The sequence below is a fragment of the Ictidomys tridecemlineatus genome, chromosome 8, assembly GCF_052094955.1.
Source record: "Ictidomys tridecemlineatus isolate mIctTri1 chromosome 8, mIctTri1.hap1, whole genome shotgun sequence".
In the NCBI taxonomy this organism is placed as follows: domain Eukaryota; kingdom Metazoa; phylum Chordata; class Mammalia; order Rodentia; family Sciuridae; genus Ictidomys; species Ictidomys tridecemlineatus.
Window position 1 is genome coordinate 108,635,429 of NC_135484.1, and position 18,279 is coordinate 108,653,707.

The 18,279-nt window shown below is 36.4% G+C and overlaps 1 protein-coding gene across 4 annotated transcripts in view; it reads right to left on the reverse strand.

Moving 5' to 3' along the window:
- The window catches only part of Ubr2 (ubiquitin protein ligase E3 component n-recognin 2), a 141,721-nt gene that overhangs the window by 3,155 nt on the left and 120,287 nt on the right, over positions 1-18,279 (reverse strand). For all 4 annotated transcript variants that reach the window (XM_040282678.2, XM_005318681.5, XM_005318682.5 and 1 more), the window contains 12 exons: positions 18,063-18,211; positions 17,613-17,668; positions 14,576-14,672; positions 14,271-14,338; positions 12,881-13,016; positions 12,077-12,167; positions 10,426-10,556; positions 8,985-9,093; positions 5,626-5,682; positions 4,058-4,135; positions 2,672-2,842; positions 439-540 (listed from right to left, as the gene is read on the reverse strand). In XM_040282678.2, the coding sequence (XP_040138612.1) occupies positions 439-540; positions 2,672-2,842; positions 4,058-4,135; positions 5,626-5,682; positions 8,985-9,093; positions 10,426-10,556; positions 12,077-12,167; positions 12,881-13,016; positions 14,271-14,338; positions 14,576-14,672; positions 17,613-17,668; positions 18,063-18,211 (1,245 nt within the window). The remainder of the gene's footprint in view (positions 1-438; positions 541-2,671; positions 2,843-4,057; positions 4,136-5,625; positions 5,683-8,984; positions 9,094-10,425; positions 10,557-12,076; positions 12,168-12,880; positions 13,017-14,270; positions 14,339-14,575; positions 14,673-17,612; positions 17,669-18,062; positions 18,212-18,279) is intronic.

Below are 18,279 nucleotides of genomic sequence, written 5' to 3' on the forward strand. Positions count from 1 at the left end.
GTTCCTCAGATTCTTATGTAATAAGACAAGCACATGTCTTAGCAATTAAACTCTGTTCTTATATCACCCAGAGATCCCTTGGTCTCCCCTACACACAGCTCAACAAATCAGAATGGGCCATCCCTGTAGTGCTCTGCTGCTGTGGATGCTATGTGGTAATTCAAATGGTGCTTTGGAATGATAGATGGAATCCAGTTACACTATGTTTTCTTCTGTTCCTTTATCTATCCTGATGTTTCTCATGGCATTTTCAAGGCTGGAAGAACAATAAACCAGGCAGCCAGGATGCCCTCTCCTTAGAAAAGAGTTTACAGATGACATAGACATCTCTTCCAGAATCCAACCCTGGGGTCTGCAAGCTGACTTCATGGTGCTTGCCATGTACTGAAGGCCCTGAGGCCCAGAGTTACTACCCAGCCCCCCAGGACAGACCCTTACCTGAGTCCCTGGTCTGTCTCCCCATAGTCATCCAGGTAAGGAGGAGAATAAAAACAGCCTTTGGTTTTGCCAGCTAAAAATAGCACCTGACATTCCCGTACTCTGTAGAGAAATCATTCATATGTTACACATTTATGTTACTAGCCAAGTTTTGGATTCAGTTCCAAATAAAACGAGGTCTTTTAAAAAAATAAATAAATCCAGTTTTAGAAGAAATAGCATCTATAGCAAAGATATAATTAAAAATATCACCCCCACCTACCTGAGATTTTTTAAAAATTTTTTTATTTATTTTTCTTTTTAGATATATAATAGTAGAGTATATTCTGACATATTATACAACATGGAGTATAACGTTACAATTAGGATCTACAAAGAGTGTATTATAATCAACAATGATTATATTGCAAATCCACATAAAGACACTGAGGGATAGGAAACGAGGGATCAAATAACACAATTTTAAAAATTGTTAAATGTGAGAAGATAGTAAACTTTTAAACATAAAATGGATATTGTTTTTTTGGTACTGGGGATTGAACTCAGGGGCACTCAACCACTGAGCCACATCCTCAGATCACTCTATTTTGTATTTTATTTAGAGACAGGGTCTCAGTAAATTGCTTAGCGCCTTGCTGAGGCTGGCTTTGAACTCACGATCCTCTTGATGTCTCAGCCTCCTGAGAGGCTGGGATTAAAGGTGTGTGCTACTGCACCTGGCCTTTAACCATTATTATGAGGAAATTATTCATTTAAAGAACTGGGTGCAAACATTGATGCAAGGCAACACACTTTGTACTACTTTCACAAGGGAAAATATTACTTGCACATTTCTCCCACTGGCTATTTAAAAATTGGTCTCCTTATCCCTTGGAAAGATTTGTCTTAGGGCTTCTTTTGCTTTCTTTTTCTTTGTTGTTGTTAATAATTCAGCTCAATTCAACAAACATTTATTGAAATCTGCGGCGTATAAGAAATTGTGAGGGCCCTAAGAAGATACTAAGATGATTTAGATATGGATAAAACCTAATCCCCAGAGGAGCTAAGACTCACAACTCTTCTCTGCTTCAAACCACGCAATGGCTTCTATCTCTTTCAGAGACGTCACTAAGACATATCAAGCTGTGATTATATTCCTGTGCACAAATCTCCAGTAATACCAGTTTCCCTGTCTTGAACATGGCAGGAGTGTTCCCACTCAGCACTGTCGACTAGCTATTTCCTGACTAGGTATTCCTCCCTTTTATGTCTTTACTCAAAAGTCAGTCTTAGAGAGCTGTCCTTGTTCTAGTAGCTAAACTTCAACTTCCCAGCAGGCATTTCATATGCTCCTTTTTGTTATATTTTTTCTTCATAACATATCAACTATCTATAAATTCTTCTCTCATTAGAAAATGAAATCCATAAGGGAAAAAAAAATCTTTTTGGTGAAGTGCTGAGGGTTAAACCTAGGATCATGTGTATGCTAAGCACATGCTCTACCACTGAACTACACGCCTGGCCCCAGGGTAGATACATCTGTTTGCTTTGCTGACTGATACAATTTTTGTTTTTTAGTTATAGGTGGACACAATATATTTATTTTATTTTTACGTGGTATTGAGGATCAAACCCATTGCCTTACGCATGCTAGGCGAGTGCTCTACGTCTGAGCCACTGCTCTAACCCCTGACTGCTGTACTTTCCATGTCTACTATATAGTAGTTACTAAGTATTTGTTGTATGCTTTTGAGTGAACAGAACTACATATACCAGTTTATGATGCATGAGCAGAGGTAAAATCAAAAAGTTATGAGGACACAACAGAAGAAATAGTTCTGACTGGATTTGGGCAGAAAAACAGAAACAGTTGGAAGTTCCACATCATAGAGAAGCATGAAGAAGGTAGAACAAAACTGTTATCTGGAGTGAGGGTGGAAGAGGGGAATAGTAAGAGAAATACTAACAGAGTTGGCAGGAACTAAATATGAGACATGAGAAATCCTTATGTTCCCTCAAACAATAAGACAACAGTGGTCTTGAAATTCTCTGCAATGTTTTAATTTGTTTTTGTTTGTTTTGTTTTGTTTTAGTGCTGGGGAATGAACCCACGGCTTCACATATGATAGGTTATCAATTACTCTACCAGAAGGTCACATCCCCAGTCCTGCAATGTCGTAATTTCTTGTGCCAATACCTCAAAAAGCACATAAGAGGCAGACCCAAAGCTATAACGCCCCCTGCAGGTCCTTACCTCAGGAAGATGCCTGCACCAGAACCGCAGGAGTAGGTATGAGCTGTGCAGGCTCCTACATCCTCCCCTTCTAGCTCAGTCTGGCAGCAGTAGCTCTGGGAGCACAGCAGAGTTCCACATACAAGGCACAGAGTTGGGGCTCTGCTTTTATCACCACCTGATTTGGGGCACCTCCACAGGGGAAAAAAAAAAAAGTCATTGTTCTGAAAAAAAGTGATAAAAGAGTTGATAGTGAAAAAAACCACCCTGGAAAAATGTTTTATAATATCAAGTGGAGCACCAAAGATGCATCCTGTAATACAGGTCAAATTATCCCTAGACTAGGGAATGGGGACATCATATGTATATATACACAAAACTCATATATGAGAAACACTCAAGGAATCAAAAATCGGAGAAAGGATAAATAAAATCATCAACAGGAGAAAACTGTAAGTTAATTGTGCTATTGTCAAGTAATGAAATACTACAGAGAAAAGCAATGACTTTAAGTTCTATGCCACATGGATAAATCTTAGAAACAATGCCTAGTGATAAATTATGTGGAGTATGTACAGTACAACGCCATTTTTATTTTTTAAAGAGAGAGTGAGAGAATTTTAATATTTATTTTTTAGTTATCGGCGGACACAACATCTTTGTTTTGTATGTGGTGCTGAGGATCGAACCCGGGCCGCACGCATGCCAGGCGAGCGCGCTACCGCTTGAGCTACATCCCCAGCCCCATTTAAAATTTTTTTTTTTTAAATATTTTTTTAGTTGTAGTTGGACACTATACCTTTATTTTATTTTTATGTGGTGCTGAGGATCAAACCCAGTGCCCTGCACGTACAAGGAAAGCACTCTACTGCTGAGCCACAACCTCAGCCACTTTAAAGTTTAAAAAAAAAATTTTAAGTAGTTGTTGATGGTTATTTATTTATTTAGTCATTCATTTATTTATGGTGCTGAGATTTGAACCAAGTGCCTTATAAATGCTAGGCAAGCATTCTACCACTAAGCCACAATCCCAGCCCCAGTACAATGCCATTTTAATAAAGCTTGAAACATGTTTAATTTTTTTATATTATTGTATTCTTCAAGTTGCTTATATGTCCAATATTTCATAATATATTAAGAATTATGAGGGCTCTTATTACTTTAGAGTGCAATTATTTGATAATCTTTTGTGAATCAAACTTGCCCCCTACCACCCCATATCCTGTATCTTATTCTGAAATATGGTAGAGAATGGTGCTTTTATAAATTAGGTAATTTAAAGTATTTCTGATGTTATGATTTTCTTACCCAAACAAAACAAAGAACAACCAATCCCTCAAATTCTTTCTAGAAAGGTAAATTTTTCCAGTGATAGGGAATGCTTTATGTTCTAGTACCAAAACTTACGAGAAATTGGATGCTTGATTAATGAGGCTGCTGTAATCCTCTGGAAGGTCTATTAATTTGTTAGATTCTCTTGGATAGCTAAAGTAAACACACAAATTTTAAAAATCAATTAATATAAAAGGTCACATTATAATGACAATATAACTCTTAACTTATAGTGCTCAGAACAGCAACAATGGTACTTAGTATCTGTACCACTTAAGCAAAAAGGTAGCTGTAGAAAGGAGGATAGGGGCAGATGAAGATATTCATTCTCAGCTTCTACCTAAACAACACAGTAATGGACAGCCCAATCACCAAACTTAGGATACTGAATGCAGGAAGGTTATCCTTATTAATGGTGACGTTAAGCTGAAATGAGTGGAACACAGGAAGCAACAGAAGAGTAAACACGTTTTCTTTAGAGATACCAAGCTATGTTGATTCTGTGTTTCAAGTTTATTCTAAAAAAATTCAGATCCAAATTCAACCGGTATTTGAGGGTCCACTCCCAGTATGAGAAGCTTCCATGTGCACACATACATGTCCGCCCAGCATGGTGTAACTGTTCACTACTTTATCTACTGCAAAGACAAGGAGTGAACTTCAACTGAAGAGAAATTACTTTATAGACAGTAGTTCTTAATCAGACCAGAATCATCTGGTGGAGTTCTAGGGAAATAAATATGTTAGAGCTCCGATTTGAGAGAAATTAAATTTGATAGATAGTTATTTCAGTATTTTTTAAAAAGTTCCAAGGTTATTCTGATATCTATACCTCAAGTCTATATATTCAGAATTTCTTGACTATCAGTTTGAACCATAAGAAATTGATAATATTAAACCATTTCTGACTTATAAAATCTTGAATTTCATATGGCTTGACTAGAAATTTTCATATGGTATTATCATTTTTGGATGTGTAGAAACAAATGAATAGAAGTAATAATCTACTCCTCTCTTTATTTTTATGGATGATGTATTAAGCAGAACAAAGGAAATATTAACAGATGAAGCACAGCTGGCATAAGTGCAGAAGCAAACTTTACTACAAAATCAAACAGAATTAATGCAAAAAGGAATGAATTAAAGACAAAAATAAAAATGGCCATGGTTTGAGTTATTGAAGGTAGATGCCAAGCATGTGGATGGAGCCTTATTATACTATTCTTTTTATTTCCTTTTTCATTTGATAGTTAAATATTTATTTAAAGTTAAAATGTCCCAAATCTTTTTTCCCTCATTATACTATTCTTTATACTTTGAGATAGTTTAACATTTTCCACAATAAAAGATACACAAAAAAACAGCTAAAAGAACCTAAAAGAGGACCTACATTTTAAAGTGAATATTCCAAAATAATAATTCTGCTATCTTCTTTTTCATCTAGAATAATAAGTATATTTATGTTCTTATTTCTGCATTTAATAAACTCTCATCATTAGATTTAGAAGAAAGTATGAATGCAGGATACTCTACTTCTTAGAATCACTAAAGTTATGGGAAATCAGTTTTGAAAAAATATAATACACCCTGCATGTCTTCCCTACCATCCACCCCAGTCAAGTCTTTGGTCATCTTTAACTTACCTTATTGCATCTCTTTCACTTGCTAGATATCTTTTAACTTCACTGTTATGACACCAACTGTAATGTAAATAGGGAAAAACAAAACAAAACAAAACAATTTAAAGGGTTAGAACTAGAATTTTCCCTCTTTTATAGCCAATAAAAGGAAAATTATCTTTACATAATATATTTAGTTCATCAAAATAAGCCTAGAATAAGAAATATTCCATGCTTACATAATTATATTATAATAGATTCTACTGTCATGTATAATAAAAAGAATCAACAGAAAAACTGCAATAAGGACTGGGGTTGTAGCTCAGTGGTAGAATGCCTGCCTCACACACATGAGGCACTGGGTTCAATCCTTAGCACCACATAAAAATAAATATAAATAAAGATTGTATCCATCTACAACTTAAAAAATTAAAAAAAAAAAAGAAAAAGAAAAACTGCAATAAAAGAAAGAAGCCTAGAGAAATATCACATTTTGCCTCCAACTTTTTAAAATCAGAATATTTTTTAAAAGCAAGAATGGTTAATATATTGAAATTTGCACTATATACCTTTTTTGTTGTTGTATGTTTGGTGGTACTGGTGATCAAACCTAGGGCTTGCACATGCTAGGCAAGTGCTTTGCAACTGAGCTACATCTGCAGCCCTTTTAATTACCCTACTAATATGGACATTCTAGAAAAACCAATTTAAATAATGACAAAATAATATTATCTGAATCTACAAGACCTATATTAAACATTTTTTTACTGTAGTAAAACATACATAAGAGTATAAATAAGATTTACACACACACACACACACACACACACACACACACACACACACACACACAGATATATTTTTAAGTATTCTATCAGGAGTGCCCTGAACTACAACCCCAGTCTTTTTAAAAATTTTTTGATAGGATCTTGCTTAGTTGCCAAGGCTGCTTGAACCTGCAATAACTACTTTAAAATGTACCAGTTCTGTGGCATTAAGCATATTTATACCATTGTGCAACGACCAACATTTAATTTGGAAAGATTAAACTCTGCCCATTAAACATTTCCCTAACTCTTGGAAATTCCCATTTTGCTATCTCTGTATCCTCTAGGTTCAACCATAACATTCCTCTGTGTATGTGTGTCCATCATATTTTGTTTATCTATTCATCTGTTGATGAACATTGGGTTGTTTCTACTTTTTGGTGATGATAAATAATGCTGTTATGAACACGGATGTGAATGAAGGTACCTATTTGAGTGCCTGAGTTCAACTCTTCTTCAATAAACACCTTTGAGTGGAATTGCTGGACCATAGGCAATTCTGTTTTAACTTTCTAAGAAATTGCTATATTACTTTCCATAGTGGCCCTATCACTTTCTGTTCCTACCAGTAATGCACAAGGATCCCAATTTTTCCACATCCTTGCCAACACTTATTTTCTCTTCATAAAAAAGAACAAAAACACTATTCTAATGGACATAAAATGGCATCTTACTGTGCTCCTGATTTGTATTTCTACAATGACTAAGTGTATCTTTTCATATGCTTATTGGCCACTTGTGTATCTGATTTGGAAAAATACCTATGTAAGTGTTTTGCCCATTTAAAAAAATAAAATATTCTTTTTAAAATATTTTTTTTCAGTTGTAGTTGGACACAATACCTTTATTTAATTATTTAAAAAATGATCTTTCTCTTTTTTAATATTTTTAAAGTTGTCAATGGACCTTTATTTTATTTATTGATACACAGTGCTGAGAATCGAACCCAGTGCCTCACACATGCTAGGCAAGTGCTCTGCCACTGAGCCACAATCCCAGTTCATACCTTTATTTTAGTTATTTATTTTTATGTGGTACTGAGGATTGAACCCAGTGCCTTGCATATGCTAGGTAAGTGTTCTATGCTGAGCTATAACCCCAGCCCAAATTATTATTTTTAAATAATGTTCAATTGTAGGAGTTCTGGCTATTAATTCTTTTTTTCTTTTTTTTGGGGGGGAGGGGAGGGGCTGGTACTGGGGATTAAACTCAGGGATACTCAACCACTGAGCTATATCCCCAGCCCTATTTAGCATTTTATTAAAGACAGGGTCTTGCTGATTGCTTAGTGCCTTACTTATTTGCTGAGGCTGGCTTTGAACTTGCTATCCTCCTGACTCAGCCTACCAGAGCCAGGAGCATGTCTAAGGTGAGTTGGACTGGTCTCTGGGAGGCTGAGGAATCCAAAGGAAGGAGGAGGGCGGGCGGGCTGTGGATTGTCCCTCAGAGTGAGTGGAAATCCAGGCTAAAGGTAAGAGGCGCCAGCCACCCGCACAGCTGTTCCCTAGGCAGGGAGGAGAGAGGAAAGGGTTTGGGACAGTACAGCTATCTTCCTGCCTCATCCTATCAGGCCGTTGGGATTATAGGCATGTGCCACCACACCCAGCATGGCTATTCATTCTTATCAGATTTATGATTTACACATTTTGTGGGTAGAATAGCCATATATCTTAAGTCAGTCACTAACTTCACGGGATAGATAGGTCAATTCCTCTAGACTTCAATGTTTTCAAACACAAAGTGAGAATCCTGGACTAGAAGATAATCCTTAATGTTTCTTTTAGCTTTAAAAATCTATGGAACAGAGTCCTTAACAAATAAATTCACATATTGAAATAAGCGTTTCAAGCTGGGCCTAATGGTGCATGTTTGTGATCCTCGGAGGCTACAGCATGAGGATCACATTTTTTTTTAATATTTATTTTTTAGTTGTAGTTGGACACAATACCTTTATTTTATTTATTTATTTTTATGTGGTGCTACTGATCTAACCCAGGGCCTTGCATGTGCTAGGTGAGTACTCCACTGCTGAGCCACAATCCTATCCCTGGAGGATCACATTTTTAAGGGCAGACTCAGCAGCTCAATGAGACCCTGTCTCAAAATAAAAAAAGCATTCCTACCATGATTCCCTTTCCATGCAAATCTGTTTATGTTTATTCATTATCCTGGCAAAAACCTTATCCTTTTTAAAAGTCAAATACTTAGCTAAAATGTACTAATTGAACTCAGAGGCATTTAACCACTGAGCCACATCTCCAGCCCTTCTTTATATTTTATTTAGAGACACGCTCTCAATTGAGTTGCTTAGTGCCTTGCTTTTGCTGAGGCTGGCTTTGAACTTAATTATCCTCCCACTCATCCTCCTGAGCTGCTGGGATTACAGGTGTGCACCACCATGCCCAGCATAAAAAAGTACTAAATCTTATAGTACAAATTTTATGTGTTGAATTTTATTGGTTCATTATTTGAGAATTTTGCCATATATGTGAAAAATTAGTTTGTTTCATATAACTATTTAATATAATGAAGAAAAGCATTATGTATGATCATTACCTTTCAATCAGTGAATTCATTATCTCATTATTTTCTTGAAAAAGGCAAATGAGGTTGGTTGGTAGGGAAAGGTAGTTACATAAATGTTCAAAATGGCTTAGTCCAGAAACTGCAAATGTAGAAGAAAAGAATAATCATAAAACAACATTCTGCATGGGAATAAGCAACAGCAGAGCTTTAAATAAAAATTTAAAAAAGTAAAATCTGAGAGTTCATATTTGTTAGGTATAGAACTGGTAGGTTAACAGAATGGCACATGGAAGGGATTTATGGAAAATGATGCAATGAACAGTAGAATCAGGTGACTCCTACAAAGACTGGTCACAATTTCCTGGCATAGCAGCTATATAAAACATTTGGAAAACAGTGCACTCGCACAATCTACTTCAGAGGGTTATTGTAAACCTTAAATGACAAAAATAATGTATGGTGTTCTGGAAAAGTTTATAGTAGTACAGAAATATAAAGTGATTTTATTAGGCAGATGCTAACACACAATAAGGGCAGGGAAGAATAGAAGTTCACTGGATTAGACAAAGAGGAATGAAGGGAAGGGTGTGGAAATAGTATAAATGGGACATAACTTTCCCATGCCTATATATGAATGAACAACCAGTGTAACTCCACATCATGTTCAACCACAAAAATGGGATCCTAACTAGAATAAGTTATACTCCATGTATGTATCATATGTCAAAGCACATTCTCCTGCTGTATATCTAAATAGAATTAAAAAATTAGAAAAAAACTTAAAATTAAAGTGATTGCATCATGAGAGATGACCTTAAATACTAACTCTAATCATAAATAAATATTTTGGATTATTCTAAATGGTGCCTGGGCAACTGAAAGAATAGAGACGCCTGTCAAAAAAACCTTTAGACCGTTACATGCAGGCATCATATGACCAGGGCCAGGTACTATCAGAGCACAGTTACATGAACACTTATACTACTTTTATTAAATAAATTAAAAGAGAACATAGAAAACAACTGAAAGAGCAAATGAATTCTCACCTTAAAATCAAATTTATGTGCAGTTATGGTATTCTGAATTTTAATGCCATACATTTCAAATTAAAAACCACATAAAATTGTTTCACTTTTTAAAATCTGAGGAACACAGTTTTGAACCACACAATCAAACAATTTAATACCTGAAAGAAGAACTACAGTCTTTATGGGAGTGCTTGCAAATGCAAAAATATTTACACAGAAGTTTAAAAGTACATTTAATGAGATTCAAATAAAAAGTAGACAAGAACATAGATAGGGTCTCATTGAGTTGCTAAGCACCTCACCATTGCTAAGGCTGGTTTTGAATTTGCAATCCTCCTATCTCAGCCTCCCAAGCCGCTGGGATTACAGGCACGGTCAGCTTTATTCTAAACTTTAAAAAGAATACAAACATTTCCTACATTTGAAAAGAAATGAGACATTACCTTGAATGTCAGGTGGGGATGGAACTCCATTTAGGTAATGAAAAAACAACGCAGAGCACTTCAGAAAAGGCATGATCCCAGCTCTGATGCTCTTCCAAAGATGCCAGCCAGAAGGTATTTCTTTCAAGGCACTGCAACAGAAAATGATTATTAGGAAATCTAGTAAGAAAAGATCATTCTAGTTAAAGCACAGCGTGAAAACAGAACATATATGCTTAGGAGTGGCTTAATAGGCTAGTAGTAGTAACTTTGACTATGACAGGATGCCAACTAGTTATATAGCCTCCAATGCTGCTACGAAAATTTACAAAAGTAACATAGCCACATTAAAAAAGTCTGGAAATTGAAAAACCATCAACTATTCCAGCATCTTCTACCAGTAGGCATCATGCCAGCAAACTATTTTCATACGAATTTGTCTCATACAATTATAAATGTAACATATGAAATTTAAGATTAACATGCTTTCCAGAACACTACATTCCATAATTTTAATACATTGGCAATATTTTTTTTTACATTGGTAATATTTTGAAACGCATTAACCATAACCTACACCAAACTATTCCTCCATATGCAAACATTTAGATTATTTTCAATAGTATTAGAATATATGTCTTTATTTACTTATAGACTTTTCTATATGTTGGATTATTTTGTTAGTGTAGATACTCAGAAATAAGACACTGTAGTCAAAGAACAAACATTTTATAGATTCTCACTGTTTGTTTTTGTGGTGCTGGGGATTGAACCCAGGGCCTTGGGCAGGCTAGGCAAGCACTCTACCAACTGAGCTATATCCCGCCCTAGGTTCTTGACATACAGAGTTAAAAGCCAAGTGAAACTGTTGCACCAAATCACAGTAACTCCAACATCATGTGATGTTTTAATAATTTCACATTATTCCTGCTACTGCTGAATATTACCTTAAAAAATATACCAAGCTAGTTAAATATGCATTCAAATTCCCAATGTGGTCATGTGTGTTTTAGAAAAGTACCTCTCCAAAATACATCTATCCAGTACTCTGTGCGCAAGATCCTCTGGGAAAATGAAGGGCTCCACAGACAAATAAATGTGGGAAGCAGTATATACTATTACCCTTTTCTAAGATATTTCTAATTATACAAGTATACCCATAGTGCTAGAGATTGTACTCCTGTCTTTTTCTTTTTTCTTCTTCTTCTTCTTTTTTTCGGTGTGTGTGTGTATGTGTGTGTGTATGGTACTGGGGACCAAACCCAGGAGTGCTCTACCACTGAGCTATATACCCCCAGCCCTTTTTACGTGTGGAAAGGATCTCACTACACTGTGAGGCTGGCCTTGAATTTGTAGTCCTTTTGCCTCAATCTCCTGAGCCACTGGATTTGCAGGTGTATGCCACTGCAGTAGTCTCTATTCTCTTTTTTTTTTTAAAGAGAATTTTAATATTTATTTTTTAGTATTTGGCAGACATAACATCTGTATGTGGTGCTGAGGATCGAACCCGGGCAGCACGCATGCCAGGTGAGCGCGCTATTGCTTGAGCCACATCCCCAGCCCTCTATTCTCTTTTAAAACATGTTAATAGATGCAATTTCTCCTAATTAACAAATACATTCCTTTTTCATGTTGACCCCTACTAATATTTAGTCAATCATATAAATCTCACCTTCCTGTATACTGGTGAATGGTTTTATACAAATCAAGAACTGCTAATTCTTCTTCACCAGTGGGATTTTCTTGATCCATGCCATTCTCTTCTGAAAGATAAGGAAATACTAGCACTCTGTATTTTCCTACTGTGTTGTCAAATGGAGTGATGATCACATATGTTAAGCATTTAAATATATTTGTACACTCACAAATAACAAAGTATTCTCACAAACTATACAGAATTTTAATCCTTCAAAGTGTGAGCACTCTATTGATCTCCACTAGATCAGCAAGCCAGCTGACATACTATGGTTGAAATCAGCTAAAGTATCATCCTAAAGATATGAAAAACCAGGAAGTTTGAACATAATACATGACTTAACAGTGATTAACAAACATACAAGTGAAAAAAAAGGGGGAGCATTTTAAACATAAAATTCTAAGGGGCTCCACTGTTTTGGTACTCATATGTTGATGAACTTATGAAATAAAACAAAAGTACAAACATTTACATTGCTAGGGGATTTTAAAAGGAGAAAGAAATTTGTTTCAAAACTTCTACATGAGAATAAACAGAAAAAGCACAAAACCCAATTTTAATTTATATATTCCCACCCAAAATACTTTTTCCTCTAGTATTAATTTTTTTTAAAGTTACAGATGCACACAATATCTTTATTTTATTTATTTATTTTTATGTGGTGCTGAGGATCAAACCCAGTGTCTGACATGTGCTAGGTGAGCACTCTACCACTGAGCCAGCCCTCCTCTAACATTTTTTAAACTGAGAAAACTCAAGAAGACAAAAAGGAAGAGTTACCTGTACATGAGGTAAGTAAGATCTGTATGATGTGTGCCATAGTAACCAGATGAAAAATGTGGAGGTCTCCAGTGCTGAGGCTGACACCTGAAAAATCCTGACACTGCAAGGCAGGGAAAGCGAGTACCAAGCCCACCTAGACACCAATGCAGAACATCAGTCAGTGCCTTTCCTCACAGCTAAACACACTCCCATTTTCTTACCATAATCCCTTCTGAGTTTAGGCCCTTCAAGAAAGCTTTTTTGGGGGGATGAGGGTGGAGGCAGGGGAGGTTACTGGGAATTGAACCTAGAAGCACTTTACCACTGAGTTACAACCCAGCCCTTTTTAAAAAATTTTAAAACAAGGTATCACTAAATTGCTGAGGCTGGCTTTGAACTCACAATCCTCCTGCCTCAGCCTCCTGAGCCACTGGACTTACAGGCTTGTACTACTGCCCGACATAAAAAGCTTATTATTAATGGAAATAAAACACTTGAAATTTTTTAAGGGAGGAAACTGGAAAAAGTATGAGCTTTGGGACAACTTAACACCTCTGAGCATCAGTTTTTCTATTGGTAAACTTGAGATAAGAAATTTGGAATAAAGCAATAGTAGGGATTGAGGACAAATCTGAGTGTATGTGAAAGCAGGTAGGTACACAATAAATGCTAGTCCCCTGCTGCTGGTATGGTGCTGCCAACAATGGTGTTTGCAGTAGCAGTGGAAATAATAACAACAGCTGACATTTTAGGTTTATATTCCTTAAAATGTGTCTATAATCCTTAAAATATAATCTGTATATGGATTAACCCATGAAGTTCTGAAATATTGATGAATCTAGAGATTATGGGGACAACACTTGGGCTACACTATGTGACAGTGCACTCTGGAACCTGTGCAAGGCAACCCACCTGAAGTGGGGGCTGAAATCTGGCCACCTACTGCTTGGCCAGCTATGCATCCTGGTAACACACTGCACTTGCTCGGTAGCTGTCCCTCTCCCTGAATCATAAAGGAACTGTCTGTCATTAAGCAGTGAAACCATAGGATTGTATCTGACAGATTTGCTAAAATGCACAAAAAAACTCTATGAACCAGCAGTAGCCCTTAGGCTGCTGCTATTATTTTTACCTCTTTATTATATGTAAAAAGCACAGACAGGCTAAATTAATGACCTTAGCCTCAGAGTAAAATAAGAGAAGGAGGATGTCTAGATACCCAGATCAAGTCTGTCAACTAGATTCCCAAATATTTTCTTTCCAAGGCTCCTCATAAAAAAGTTTTATAGAGAAGTGTAAGAATAACAGCATATGATAGATAACACCTTCTCTATGCTTCCATACTACTCACCAAACCAAAGGTAAAGTTAACAATAAAGAGAACTTTAACAAACTGCAAAATACCCACCAATAAATGAAACATGTCGATATCTAATATGCATGGAAGGTCTTCATAGCTATCATTAGGCACCAATGCTACAGATTTAAAGAAAAATAATTCATTAGCACATTTCATATGCCAACGTATGTTAAAAGGCATAAAACATAGTTTTAATTTATCTTTTTGCAAGTTATATATGAATTAATGAGCCAGAGCTCACATTTAACAAAAACAGTACTACCAAATATTTCATTTCTGAGAAGTTATACAGCTGAAAACAAAATTTCAGATGAGACATTTCCATATCATATATTATAAACATTAATACTCACATGCAAAAAGTTTACAAAGATGCCCTTGTACCACTGAAAGTGATGCCACTGTCCAATGTGCGGCTGCAAATCTTGTTAGTGACCTGAGACAGTCATCCTGAAATAAAGAAATTGACACAATTATCAAAAGTCAACAAAAGATGTAGCCTTCTTCTTTCAGAAATGCTAATTCAAAGCCCACCTGTATATACAATGACAGCACTATAGATGGTAGGAAAATGAATCTATGACATCTTAATTTATTATTTTATTCTTTGTAGTACTGGGGATCGAACCCAGGGCCTCACCATGCTAAGCAATTGCTCTACCACTAAGTTACATCTGTAGCCCTTTTCTAAAAAAAATATGAGACAAGGTTTTTCTAAGTTGCTCAAGCTGGCTTCCAACTTATGATCCTCCTGCTTCAGCTTCCTGTAAAGCTGGGATTATAGGAAAGTGACACCCAGACCTTTCTATTTCATTTTGAGACAGGGTCTGGCTAAGTTGTTAAGGCTGGCCTCAAACTTTTGATCCTCTTGCCTCAGTCTCTAAGTAGGTGGGATTACAGGCATATATCACCACAAGTAGTTCATGACATGTCTTTAGCAGAATGAACAGTATGGAAAATATCTAATTATATCCTGAATGAACAAATGTCATCTCCTTGCTGGGTGTGGTGGTACACGTCTGTAATTCCAGCAGCTGGGGAAGTTGAGGCCCTAAGTAAACTTGGCGAGACCCTGTCTCAAAATAAAATGTACAAAAAGGGCTGAAGATGTTGCTCAGGGGTTAAGCAACCCAGGGTTTTAATCCATGGTATCAAAAAGAGTCATCTCCTCATTGGGGAAATAGCTCAGTTGGTGGAGTGCTTGCCTAGCATGCACAAAGCCCTGGGTTCAATCCCCAACACCACCACCTCCTCCACCCCCCCCCACCCCCAAAGAGTCATTTCCTTGCCATCATGTTGCCAGTTCTCTCTGGAAAAGAATACCAGTACATGTATCAACAGCTAGCCAGCAACAAACTCTCCCAAGAAGCTGATGCCGTATTTCCTCATATTTATTCTAAAAAGATACTCCAAAGTATAGGAAATACTTCAAATATTGGGGAAACTGTACAAGAAGATGTATACACAAACCAAGGTATAGGCCGACACACACACACACTCACACACAAAAAAACTGTTTTTAAGACTAAGTAGTGTGGAGAGGGACAGTCTCCGGAGCCTGGGAACACCTGGCTCTGGACCCTGGGTCCCCCGGCCTGGGCGAGCTGCTCAGTTTCTCCTGCCTCCCCACTGTAGTAGGCCTGGAGTTGTTGTTCAGTGGTAGAGCACTTGCCTTGCATGTGCGAGGCACTAAGTTCAATCCTCAGCACAACATAAAAATAAATAAAATGAAGGTATTATGTCCATGTTCAACTAAAAAAAAAAAGACTAAGTAGCAAGAATGAGAAAACTCTTAATTGAAAGTGAAAAATACAACCGGTACAAAACTACAGGAAAATAATAATCAAGTATAAATATGTTCATAAAAAAATGTGGACATTGGGCTGGGGATGTGGCTCAAGCGTTAGTGCGCTCGCCTGGCATGCATGTGGCCCAGGTTGATACTCAGCACCACATACATACAAAGATGTTGTGTCCGCCGAAAACCAAAATAAATAAATAAATATTAAAAATTCTCTCTCTCTCTCTCACTGTCACTTTCTCTTTAAAAAAAAAATGTGGACAGGGGTGAAGTTGATGCTCTTTTTCTTCCTGCTTACTCTCTATTTTTCAAATTTTCTGTATTGTTTGGCTCAATAAACACTGAAAAGAAAACTCACTCTCTTTCTGCTCACAAGAAGCTTAAAGCTTTGCAGGTGGGAAAAGGAAGAAGAGGAGGAAGGAGACAACTGAAGGTGGTAGTTGTCACTGAAAAGAGATACTTAATTTATAGCATATGGCTCTGAGAGGTATGCCAGGGAAGATAAAGCTTGAAGAGTATCTTAAAGAGTTCTCAGAAGGGGCTGGGGTTGTGGCTCAGCGGTAGAGCATTCGCCTAGCATGTGCAAGGCCCTGGATTTAATCATCGGCACGACATAAAAATTAATAAAATAAAGGTATCGTGTTCAACTTCAACTAAAAAATAAATATTAAAAAAAAGAGTTCTCAGAAGTCTGCTTAAGACACTCTACATATTATAATAAAACAATATGAACAGAATAAAACTGGACAAACTCTGTTCTATACATTTATGATTGCCTTTTTAATAGTCAACATATTTATCAATTCTTCTTTAATTTTTTAAATATTTATTTTTTAGTCATAGTTAGATACAATAGCTTTAATTAATTTATTTATTTTTAGCGGTGCTGAGGATTGAACCCAGGGCCTCACCCATGCTAAGTGAGCGCTCTATCGCTGAGCCACAACCCCAGCTCTATCAATTCTTATACTACAGTAAAAAATACCTTATAGTCAACAATGATCTGATAGTCATATCAATCATATCACATTAATAAAGACTTATGTGGGGCTGGGGGTGTAGCTCAGTGGTAGAGCACTTGTCTAGCATGTGTGAGGCATTGGGTTCGATCCTCAGCACTGCATAAAAATAAGTAAATCAAATAAAGGTACTGCATACATCTATACCTATTAAAAAAAAAACTGATATGAACTCCCCATTCTGCTGATTTACATAAAGATACAACTCAGACTCTACTCTAAAAGGGTTGGGGACATAGCTCAGTTGGTAGTTCACTTGCCCAGCACGCAGAAGGCCTGAGTTCAATCCCCAACACCACAAAAACAAAAATTCCTAAATATTCTAATTAATAAGTCTGAAGAGGGCTAGCTTTCTATATTTTTAAAAATTTGATCCCCAGCAACACACATACACACAAGTTAGTCACAAACATTACTTCTTTGATAGCTTTACCCAAAAAAAAAAAAAAAAGGATTTTACTCTGAAAGGTGTCAAGGCACGGTTAAAAACTTTCAGGTTTGTAACTTTAAAAGAAGTAGAACCACCTACTTTCCATTTCATCCTTTGAATTGAATAAACTCAGAACTTACCAGTCTGCATGGCAAAGGACCAAACAATGGTTTATCTTCATCACTCAGAATTCTTTCTGCAGATTAAAAATGATTAAGATGATAATTTTGCTATGCATACGTTTTGTTATGATCATTGAAAAAGTGCAAAACCAACCCTTTCTTTAGAAAGCATAATATTGTCAGGTTTTGAAATCTTTAAGACTTTCATAAGAATTTCATATGAAAAGTAAAAATAAAGCCATATTCCCTTAGTTTATAAGACACTGTAATATAACTGCCACCAAAACCAATTCTGTTGCTGTGGTTAATTTTTAAAGTGTCAAATCAGCATTGTGTCAGTATACTATACTTATTATTTCTCCATATTTTTGTCTACTCTTAACACCTCATTGAAAACCAGGACTCTACACAGAATTCCTATCAATGTATGCTTGTGACTTAAAAGAGAAATGACCATCAGTATCTTACCTATGCTCTGAATGGTGTATGCACAACTACCCCAACACATTATGGGCACCCGGGGATCTTCTTCATTGGGATGAACCTTTAGTCCCACCTTATAAGTAGCAGTTCCAAATGTTGTTAGCATTTCCTTTATGCTCTCAGAATAAGGATTCCTGAAATGGATATATACAGTAGTAGTTCAAAATAAGTTGTACACATCAATAAAAATGATTCAGTGTTT